Source organism: Canis lupus, chromosome 7 (assembly GCF_003254725.2).
Source record: "Canis lupus dingo isolate Sandy chromosome 7, ASM325472v2, whole genome shotgun sequence".
Classification (NCBI taxonomy): domain Eukaryota; kingdom Metazoa; phylum Chordata; class Mammalia; order Carnivora; family Canidae; genus Canis; species Canis lupus.
The window spans coordinates 18,875,953-18,888,073 of NC_064249.1; the positions used below are offsets into that span (position 1 = coordinate 18,875,953).

The 12,121-nt window shown below is 35.9% G+C and overlaps 1 protein-coding gene across 1 annotated transcript in view; it reads left to right on the forward strand.

The window, feature by feature from the left end:
• The window catches only part of HMCN1 (hemicentin 1), a 456,859-nt gene that overhangs the window by 383,007 nt on the left and 61,731 nt on the right, over positions 1 to 12,121 (forward strand). Inside the window, 9 exon segments of the mRNA XM_025430103.3 lie at positions 1,049 to 1,190; positions 2,219 to 2,363; positions 3,164 to 3,291; positions 3,592 to 3,748; positions 5,287 to 5,408; positions 5,571 to 5,735; positions 7,299 to 7,406; positions 7,835 to 7,972; positions 8,097 to 8,231. Coding sequence (XP_025285888.3) covers positions 1,049 to 1,190; positions 2,219 to 2,363; positions 3,164 to 3,291; positions 3,592 to 3,748; positions 5,287 to 5,408; positions 5,571 to 5,735; positions 7,299 to 7,406; positions 7,835 to 7,972; positions 8,097 to 8,231 — 1,240 coding nt within the window.

Sequence of the window (12,121 nt, forward strand, 5' to 3'; positions counted from 1 at the left end):
TCATTATCAAAATCATAAGGAAGAGAAAATACATTTACAGTACTGCATTGTATGTATTGAAAGAAATCCACACGTAAATGGACCCCTGCAGTTTGAACATCAACTGTGCATCTATCTGGGACAGAGCCCATATGGCAGAAAAATCTTATTTAGGTTCTCCCTGAAGTAGTTCTTTCTTTGGTTCAACCAGAAAATATCAGTCTTCTATGCTACCTGGCATTTCTTAATGATTATGAACATCATGAATCTTAATTTATACAAGACTAATTGTTTACATCTATTTTCCGTAATGAACTTAATAGCAAAGATTAGGTTTCATGGTCTCTATATTTTCATAATTCTTGATTATGTGCCTGGGCACAAAATAAATGCTTAACAAATATGTGTAGACTAAAATCATTTATTTAATTATTTTTAAACTGTTAAAGGATCATTATTTCCTATAAGCAAAGTCAATTTATTAGTCATGGAGCTTTCAGTTGTAAGTGACAGAACTCAAACTCAAAGCAGCTTAAATTTTTTTAAAGGCATTTATTACCTACAGTGATTAGTGAATTTAGGTTTTAGGTATTACTAGAGGTTCTCCTCATGTAATCAAGCATCGATGTTGTTTTTTTCTCTGACTCTCAACTCTGCTTGCTTTGTTTTATATTCAGAGCTGTCCATACATGGTGATAAGACTTCCACCAGACTATGTCATCGTCACTTACCTGATACCAATAAAAAGAGCATGTCTTATTCCCCAACACTTATAACAGTGTCCTGCAGAGGGCTCTCAGGGGCCCAGCTTGAGTTACCTGCTCATTCTTGAGTATCTGGATCATTGTGGCTTGGAGAACTGGGAATATTTGATTGTGCCTTTGCCTTAAGTACACTCCCAGAAATAGTTCCCTAGGGGTTTTGATCCCAGGATAATGCTAGGGGTTGCAGACAAAGCATAGTGGAAGACAGGCAAGCCACAGCTTGCTATACTTACTTTTTGATGTTAAAAAGTATTTTATTATATTTTCCTAACATCTTAATCGTAAATTTTACTTGCTGAATCCAGGCAACACCTCGAGTACGAATCCTATCTGGAGGGAGATACTTGCAAGTTAATAATGCAGATCTAAATGATACAGCCAATTATACTTGTGTAGCCAGCAACATTGCAGGAAAGACTACAAGGGAATTTATTCTCACTGTAAATGGTAAGAAAAATTAATAATCGTTTCACAATTTAAGAATTTAGTCAAGGGCATTCAAATAAATGATAACATTTTTGTTTCTTGTGGGCACACTCAGTGAATTTTGGTAGTTATCTTATTTTTTGAAAAAGACAACAGGTAGTATTTGTATTATGGCTATATTCAAACCATATTTCAAAAAAAAGTAAAGATACATTATCTTAGAGGATAATATATGTCCAGTTGTTATCAGTATATCCTGACAATTTGTGTCATTCAGATAAGAGCCATTGAGAAAGTCACACTAAATCTCTGGATGACAAGTGCTTCACTATTTAGTTCACCTTTATTGATGTTGATGTTTGAGTATATATTACTAGACCAAGACTGACACAGGACTATGATTCTCTTAAATCTAAAATCTGAACATTAAAATTTGCCAATATTTGGAAAGATAATACAGTCTTTTCCCCAAAACAGTCTCTTTGGTTTTTTAATATATGAAACTTTACAGGATATTGGGCGACCCGCACAACTAATATCTCTAATACTAAAATTAAAATTCAAGTTTTCTATTCCCATATGAACTCAATGCTTAATAAAATACATGCTCTGAGACTTGCATGATTAATCACAGATGTGCTTTTCATTAGAACAGCCCACTTTCTGTTCTTTATTTAAAGTGAAGTTGTTCCAGTGTTAACATTCTCAGACCATTATTTGGCCAAAGAGAAATAAGAAATATCATCTTTAATTTGCATCAGACCAGAGCTGATTTTTATTCAAGCGTCTCTCCTACAAAGCCAAATTTCACACACCATATCAAGGATTTAAAACCTCCTTCCCCCCACCTGTGCTTTATTTTTAAACACTAAGGATCTTGAATAAGACCTTAGGAATTAAACCCCAATTCTGTTTATACTAACCTGAATTAGCTGTAGGCAAAGCTACACAGTTGACTCAAAGCTAACCTTGTTATTACCTCTTCAGAGTCTTAGCTCAGGCTATGTTGTTAATATGAATGAAGTTTTCCACATGCATCTCTTGTGCAGTTCCTCCAAACATAAAGAGTGGCCCCCAGAGTGTTGTCATTCACTTAAATATGTCAGCTGTATTGGAATGCCTTGCTGAGGGTGTGCCAGCCCCACGGATAACGTGGAGAAAGGATGGAGCTGTTCTATCTGCAAGTCATGCAAGGTAACAGTTCTAGAAAAGGATGAAAAATACTGTAATAACTGAAATAGAAATTCCTAAATCTTTTTTTTCCAGTGTATAATTTTAGTCTTGTTACATTTAATATTAGTTTCTTCATCTTAATATGAGAACCAAACTAATGCTATTTTTAAAGCATAATCCTAAGGCTCATAGCCAGAGCATAATGATTGTAATTCACCCAAGATCATAAGTCTATCTGCTATGCACCTTTGTGGGATACCCCTTTTTTCCACCAAGGGTATTGCAAATTTCTAAAACAGGAAAAAGACTAAAAATGGATTTAACTAAGTCTTTTAAAAATACTTTCAGTCAGGGGATCCCTGGGTGGCGCAGCGGTTTAGCGCCTGCCTTTGGCCCAGGGCGTGATCCTGGAGACCCGGGATCGAATCCCACGTCGGGCTCCCGGTGCATGGAGCCTGCTTCTCCCTCTGCCTGTGTCTCTGCCTCTCTCTCTCCCTCACTGTGTGCCTATCATAAATAAATAAAATTTAAAAAAAAATACTTTCAGTCAGAGGAAATAGGTGGGCGTATGGGGTAACTGGCTGATGGACATTAAGGAAGGCACATGATGTAATGAGCACTGGATGTTATATGCAACTGATGAATAACTGCACTCTACTTCTGAAACTAATGATACACTATATGTTAATTAATTGAATGTAAATAAAATAATAAAAAAATAAAACTCTGGTTTTAAAACTTAAAAAAAAATACTTTCAGTCAAAATGCAAATAATCAGAAAAGGTTGATTCCAGGAACTTTGCCTGTGATCTTTCTTGTAGATACTCCATCTTGGAAAATGGATTCCTTCATATCCAGTCAGCACATGTCACAGATACTGGGCGATATTTGTGTATGGCTACCAATGCTGCTGGAACAGACCGCAGGCGAATAGATTTACAGGTCCACGGTAAATATACTTGTATGAACAGCATCTAATCTTTGGGTTAAATGTCCTTTGATAGCTGAAACCCGTGAGATCATATAGATCTCCAGGGCAATGTAAAGGTACCACACTCTTGTAAATGGTCAAGACCCATGTTTCTCCTCATTGTGGCTAGCAGCATCACAGCACTAAATTCACAGAGCCTTATTGTGTTTGCAACTACGGAGCAAGTTACCAGTGATTAATTACACTCTGGCAGAAATATTACAGATGGCATACTATCTGCTGAATGTCTTTCCCTCTTATTTGCTGACTTTGTTTTAGTTCCTCCATCCATTGCTCTGGGTCCTACCAACATAACTGTAACAGTAAATGTTCAAACTACTCTGGCTTGTGAGGCTGCTGGGATACCAAAACCATCGATCAAATGGAAGAAAAATGGGCATCTTCTTAATGTGGATCAAAATCAGAATTCATACAGGTAAGGAATAATTTAACTGAAAATCCTACCTATTATTTAAAAACATGATTTTTTAAAAAATTATTTCCTATCAGTGGGGACAGTGTGTGTGTGTGTATATATATATATATATATATATATATATATATATAAAGTATGGAGAATTAGCTAGTATCTAGAGAGTATATATTTTTCCTAATGTGGAATTAGTTTCTCAACCTAAAAGCTTTTTATGAATTATTGCTTCAACTTTTCTGTTGATAAGCTGATGGTCAGAGATACAAGATATCTACCTTGTAGATACAAGGTTAGATTCCTATTCTGCTTTATTTTTTTCAGCACCTTTTGGAATTTTATAAAAACAAAGAATGAAAATATTTGATATAAGGGAAGAATACTTTGTAAAAATAATACCATCTTTAGCTGTAGAATAAAAATGAAATTCTGAACCTTGAAATAACTTAGGTATTTTGGTAGCATGTGTGAGGAGGAAAAACATCATTTCCTCTAATTTTTTGCATTCCTCTGGCTTTACTTCCAGTAGTTCATAATATGACAACATATGTTTTTTAAAAACTAACCTTTTAATCACTAGGAATTTCTGATGTTTAAATGAGTATCATTTCTTGTATCTCAATTAAGTTAACAGGTATCTTGTCAAAGGAATTGCCATAAATACTAAAAACAAATATTCTTGTAAATGTACTTTGACAATAATCAATTCTTATACATCAGGAAATAGGAAACTAGAAGTTTTTCCCTTGAAATTCTGATTTTGCTCTCTCTTTCTCAACATTTTAATCTTTGGGTACTGAGAGTCTAATGACTTGAAGGTATACATTATGTAGAAAATGTTCATTACCATTGAATTAAAAAGCATGTCAAATGTATTCCCGTTGAATTAAATCATTTTTGTTCTACTAGTGCACACTTTGAAGTAAGAAATAGTTATTGAGATTTACTTTGAATAACATATGTATATTTACTAAATCTCTTGAACAATTGAAGTGTCCAGATAACTTTAGTTTCGAATTGGTTAAAAGTTAGGGAAAAGACTTATACACGTAAGGAAACATGTGAAGTAAGGCAATATGTAGGACAGATGGATTTGTAATTATTTGTCTGTCAATGGAAATAATCAAATACCGATCTGCAAAGTTATTCTGAAATTTAGAGATCATTTATGTGAAGCAGTTGAGATGGTGCCAGAATGTATTCAATGCTCAGTAAACACTGGCTATCATCAATATGCTCATTTTACTGTATTTCACTTTTAAGACAGCAAGGTTGATCATGATATAAGCAATCAGAAAACGCAAGATTCCCTCATCAAACAATTCTTCTACCCAGCTGTTTCCTGTAAATCTCAGTTGAAGCTCTATTAATCCATTGCCCATATTAAAAAAAAAAAGTCTGACACATGAACTATCAGAAAGATTCCTTATTTTAACACAAGGAAAGAATTCCATTTTCCTCAATTCAGAATATGGTACCGTATTGAGCCAACATTTATGGAAACTGATATATGATACATCATTGCTTTGAAATCTTTCTTCTAGGCTCCTTTCTTCAGGTTCACTAGTAATTATTTCACCTTCTGTGGATGACACTGCAACCTATGAGTGCACCGTGACAAATGATGCCGGAGAGGATCAGAGGACTGTGGATCTCACTGTCCAAGGTACAACTGGCTTAGTATGTAGATTGGTAGCTCTTATAATGATACATTTCATTATTCCACTAATCCACAGGAGAGTTTCCTTCTCCATTTACTATGATGAGGCTTGGAAATCTGAAAGGGTTGGAAATGTGTACTTTCTTACTATTGTTATTATTGTTGTAGTTCCACCTTCCATAGCTGATGAGCCTACGGACCTCCTAGTAACCAAACATGCCCCAACAATAATTACCTGCACTGCTTCAGGAGTTCCATTTCCCTCAATTCACTGGACAAAAAATGGGATAAGACTACTTCCCAGGGGAGATGGTTATAGAATTCTTTCCTCAGGTAAGACCAAGCTCAGGTAATTACACATCTATGATTAGATTAATTATTAATGGATGGCCTTACCTGGCCTTTTGTTGCACCAAAATAAAATACATTTTCATTCCTAGACCTACACATCTGGAAAAAAAAGTACAGTTAGAGTAGGAAGGGGAACTAAACTAAGGGAGAGGGAAAAAATCTGGAAGCAATGATAATGGAATGTAATAAGCATGATCACTGGAATTTTATGTGCATATTTACTAACCTTGAGGTTTCACAAATTCACTGGTTGCCTTTGAGTGAACCACACTCTTTCCATTGGCCAAAAAGAACCTCCATTCATTCAACAAACATATAATTCCTAAAATAAGTTATATACTCCACTGAGTTTCTGAGGATATAAAATTAGGAGGATTCTTGTTCTCAAGGTTTTTATAACTGAGCAGGTAAGGCTAGGTGATAAGTGCTAAGATGGATAATTTTTGAGAGTGGTAGTAGCCATCATTTATAAAATTTATGTATTGAAAGAGAAAAAAATAATTCACCTAAATGAAAAAGGTAGTTCACTTGGAAAAGTACACTAAAGATAAACTAAAGTAGTAACTAACATCCTCCTGGGGCTTTATGCATCTGTGCATATTATTTTAAGGGAGTTTGTTTATTTTTTCGATAGAAGGGAAATAATGGAAGATTGTTCACAGGGTAGAACTTAGTTTTCCAAGCCAAGTATTTTGGCTGTCTCAAAATGTGTATAGATTTTGATTGGTAGCAATTAAAAGCATAAACTAGAAATTACCCTTCAGCACAAGGTATTGTATTAAGAGAACAGGTTGGAACTTTCTCAAAATATTAAACAAGAGTTACCATGTGACCCAGCAGCTCCATTCCTAGGCATCTAACCGGAAAAATGAAAACATATGTCCACATGAAGACTTGTATGGAAATGTTCATACAGCATTATTCACAATATTGCTGTAAACAATCCAAATGTCCATCAACAGATAAAAGAATAAACAAAATGTGGATAATCCACACAATCAAATTCTCTATCAATAAAATGGAACAAAAATATTGGCACATGCTACAACAGACGAAACTCAAAACCTGTGCTCACGGTGAAAGAAGTCAAACACAAAGAACATCTGTATGATTGCATCTGCATGCAATGTTCAGCAAATGTAAATATATGGAGAATAAGAAGAAATTAGTGTTTGTGAGGGGCTAGGGCTGATGAGAATGAGAAGTGACTATAAATGGAATAGATTTCTTTTTAAAGGGATAATAGAAATGTTCTCAAGATTAGATTGTGATAGTTGCACAACTCTATAAATATACTAAAAATTATTAAATTGTACATTTAAGTGGGTGAATCTTATGGCATGTAAATTTTGCCTAAAGAAAGCTATTAATAATGATTAAAAGGCACTGTGTTAGGCCCTTCAGGGTGTACAAGTATGAGTATAAGCCAAGCACCACTGTGCTATGAGGATGAAAAAACAAAATCAGAGAGACCTAGTTTATCAAACCAGGAAAATGGTTGCAGAAAAATGGACACACTGTGCATAAAACTTTTTTCCTTTTTAGGAGCAATTGAAATATTTGCGACTCAGTTAAACCATGCTGGAAGATATACGTGTATCGCCAGGAATGCAGCTGGTTCTGCACATCGACATGTGACCCTTTATGTCCAGGGTATGAAAGGTTACTTAATTCATTAAAAGTTTGTTTTTTCTTCAAGTCATGTTTATTCTTGAAAGAATGTACTGTCTAGAGCTACGAACCACAGTAATATCTTGGGGATATGAAAGACTAATAGGTATTATCCAATAAAAAAAATGAAAAATCACACAAAACAATCCCTAAATTATTTTTTTTTTCTTGAACTTCTATAATCTGTTGTTGCTTCTAGTCTTCTAATGGGGTTCTTCTAATGGAAACTTCCTACAGTAGCAAGACTCAAAATATGTAATATGGCCAATATTCTCTTTTCCCTTGGACAATCAGATCACTAACAATTTGGAAATACAAATCTGGGCCTGTTTAACTTCATGGCTACTTTTAGACATTTCTGCCGCTAACTTTGCTTTTTCTGCCATTGCTTTTTCTGTTGGTTCTTATAGAGCCTCCAGTCATTCAGCCTCAGCCAAGTGAGCTAGACGTCATTGTAAACAATCCCATTTTATTACCTTGTGAAGCAACAGGGACACCGAGTCCTTTCATTACTTGGCAAAAAGAAGGCATCAATGTTATCACTTCAGGTACACTGTTTCTATCAAGAAAATTACAGCAAATCAGTGTTTTATGATTCATAAGTCAGTATGATTTTTTTAATGAAAGCTTTTAATAAAAATTCTTCTCACTGTGCTTTCATAACTGATGTAGGCAAAAGTCATGCAGTTCTTCCTAATGGTGGCTTGCAGATCTCCAGAGCTGTCAGAGAAGATGCTGGCACTTACATGTGTGTGGCTCAGAATCCAGCTGGCACAGCCTTAGGCAAAATCAAATTAAATGTTCAAGGTACCTAAATAATAAATTTCTATGTCTTCATTGCAAAGATGCTCATGACAATGTATATCAAAATTCATCTATCTAAAATAACAATGCTGCCATAGTTCTCAACATTCTTAGTTTACATTATATAACGTGTTTTCCTATTACCCTTATGAAGAAGAAAATGTAATGTTTGGGGGGGGTTGTTCATTGTTTAAATAAGAAAACTGAGGCATCTCGTTTTATTTTGGATTTCTATGAACTTCATATGGTACTGTTTCATTGTAGTACATATTTAAGGCAATTTTTATTTTTATTTTATTTTATTTTTTAAGGCAATTTTTAAAACATCATCTTTATAATACCACATTGGATACAATATGAAACACTAGATTGTAATGTCAACTTAAAAAACAAATCATACATTTTTAAAAATCATAAATAAAAAATCATAAAACAAAGAAAATGTAGTAGTTAACAAACTTGATGGGAAAAATTATTCTGTAGATAAAGGAAGGTCTTTTCATATTTGACTATTATTTTCTTGACATAATATTGATATCTTGCGTGCATTGTTTTTGTGAATGAAAAAGTGACCTGGAAGTAGGTTCTGAGTTTCTGAATTTCCATTAGCTGATGTTGAATTTCCTTATAGTGTGATTTTCCTATGGTAAATTACTAAGGTAAGGCTTACTTAACTGCACGTTATAAATCTAGTTTCTTTATATTTTTAACATTTTCTCAACAAATATTTATTGGAATAATAAGTGGAAATACATTGAACATTACAGACATGATCCTTCCCTTATGGTATCCAGAAAGAAAAAAACTAAATTACCAAATAAATTAAATAATTCCAAATTCTGACACATGCTAAGCAGGAAAAAAAAGGCTAAGATGGAGAATAATGGGGGAAATGTGGGGACCACTTTACATTAGTGGTTAAAGTAGGCTTTAAGAAGTAGGCTTCTGGGACACCTAGGTGACTCAATGGTTGAGCATCTGCCTTTGGCTCAGGTCATGATCCTGGGGTCCAGGGATCGAGTCCCACATCAGGCTCCCTGCAGGAAGCCTGCTTCTCCCTCTGCCTATGTCTCTGCCTCCCTCTGTGTATCTCTCATGAGTAAATAAATACAACAATTAAAAAGAAGGAGAAGAAGAAGAGGAAAACGAAGACGGCTTCTCTGAAGGGTACCATTTAGAAGGAGGTGGAGGAGGAGAAGGAGAAGGGGAAGGGGAAGGGGAAAGAGATGACTTCTCTGAAAGGGTACCATTTAGGCTGAGACCTGAATGCTGAGCTAGGATGAGCCATACAAAGGTGGCAGACTATCCAACGGAGAGAGGACATCATGAGCCATGACCCCACGACAGGAAAGAGTAAGAAAAGAAGCATGCCAGTGTGGTAGAGAGTGGTGGAAAAGGAGAAGGTTGGCAAAATGTGAAGAAAGTCAGAAAAGAAGGTGGATCAATGCATGGAGGGTCAGAAGGACCACGCAAAGGTTATATTTTCTTCTCTATGCAGTGGGAAGCCCTTTAAGGGTTCAACCAAGATGCTTATTTGGGTTTAGGAAGATCTCTTTTGCTGCTCTGTAGGTGTTGGTTTAGAGAAGGGGCAAGACTAGAGCTGGAGGAATTATTCAGGTCCTCTTGGCAAGATGCTACAGCCTGGCTAGGAGTGAGAGTGGCTGTGTAAGTTGCAGGGGTAAATGGAAAAAAACGTGATGGATTTAAGATACTTCTGGAGGTGTAACTGCCAGGATGACTGATGAATCAGATTTGGGAGGTCAGGAAAAGAGAGGAATTAATGATGTTTCCTGGGCTTTGGGCTTGAGCTAATGAGTAGGTAATAGTGCCATGGGGGAACGCAAGGGGAGGAACTGGCTTTGGAGGAAGGAAAACATGATTTCTGATAGATCCTATGAGATACGGGAACATATTAGAAATCCTAGTGGAGATATCAAATTGAGTTGACTATTGATGGATTCAGAGCTCAAGGGAGAAGTATAGTGTAAGATATAAATTTGGAAGTTATCAGTGTATTTCAGTCCACAAGACTGGGTCAGAATTTGGACAGAAAAAAAAAGCTAAGGACAAAGACCCAGAACTCTGCATTGTTTAAAAGTCTGAGAAAAGAGAGGATGCTGAAATACAAAGGAGCCGGCAGAGATGTTAGAGGAAAGCCAGATGAAGGCTAGGAGAGGAGAGTGTTTCAAGAAAAAGGGAGTGGACAATTTGTTTAATGCCGGTGAGAGGTCAGTTAGATAAGGACCCATAAATATTCATTGGCCTTGGCAACATGGAAGTCATGGAAAGAACAATTACATATAGGAGGGGTTTTTCCTTCAACAATTGATTAAAATCATTGACATGAGCAATTATGGGACAAAGAAACACATTAAATGATTAATAGCATTTCAACATTTCAAAAACACCCAGAGATAACCTCATGCTTTAGAGGTATGAAAATTCTGAACCAAATCTCCCTCCTTGCAGATACCATATATGTAATGGAAAGCACAAACCGAAGCAAATGATGTTGGCTGATACAAGTAATTTTAACATGGTTATTCATATTTTTTCACAACTGAGTGATTTTATTTTACTCAGCACTGTTAGTGTATTTTAAAATCTTGGGACACCTGGGTGGCTCAGCAGTTGAACATCTGCCTTTGGCTCAGAGCATGATCCTGGATTCCTGGGTTCGAGTCTTGCGCCGGCTCCCTGCATTGGAGCCTGCTTCTCTTCCTTCTGCCTGTGTCTCTACCTCTGTGTGTGTGTGTGTGTGTGTGTGTGTGTGTGTGTGTCTCATGAATAAATAAATAAAATCTTTTAAAAATAAAATAAAATCTTGTCTCAGGGTTCCTGAGTGGCTCAGTCAGTTAAGCATTTGACTTCAGTTCAGGGTCCTGGGATGGAGCCCCATGCTGAGTGGGGGAGCCTGTTTCTCCCTCTTTTTGCTCTCTCCCTTTCTGTTCCTCAAATAAATGCATAAACTCTTTAAAAATAAATAAATAAAATAAAATTTGATCTCCATGTTATTGACCATTTCTCCATATGCTCTGTAGACATGACAGATAGTCTAGGTCCCCAGGACTTACTATGCACAGGCATTATTTGGATCAGTGGAGCTCTCAGGGATCTCACTTCTGATTCCATTTCTGAGTCAGTATGTGGTAACAATGAATATTGTTTGCCTTGTTCCTCTCTTAAGCTTTCTTGAATGGGTGGTAGTTTTTTGGTGGGTTTTGCCTGCACATGCTTAAAGGGATATTTTTACTGTCACTGTTGTCCTCTGTACCTTGTCACTGTCTCGGGACTTGCATTGACACGGATGGATCATCCTCTCCTTTCTTTCAGATGTGCTTGCGGTCAGTTGTTCCTTACTTATGTTTGTTCCCTCATAATCATTTAATATTTCTTTAAATCTCAGTAAAATATCCAATACCTAAGTGGTAATCAACCTACCGGAAACATTAGGAAGAGAACACCTTTATCATAAGCCCTTCCACAGCTTTTGGAAGAAGTGGGAAGCATTTTATATATATAATTCTTTTCCATGATCTATTCATTTATTTTTTCAGTCACTAAAACAATACGTTGTTAAATATGGCCACTGTATTGGAAACACTAAGCACTATAGGAAACGCTTGAGTAAAAGTATGTCTGAGCAGTTGAATAATTTCCAAACTATGAAAGGGACTTTCTGAAAGTTTAAGTAGCTGAAGTCAATCACATAATACAGTACATTAAAGAAAATGCCTCTGTTGGCACCATCTAAATTTTCTAGGCATGCAGTGCCTCAGGAATATACATTTATGTCCTCATTTAAAATTGATGATCATTTACATTTGTTAACTATGCAGAGAATAATTTTCCGAAAATGGCTCAAAGAATGTTCTTTTCTGGGACCCCTGGGT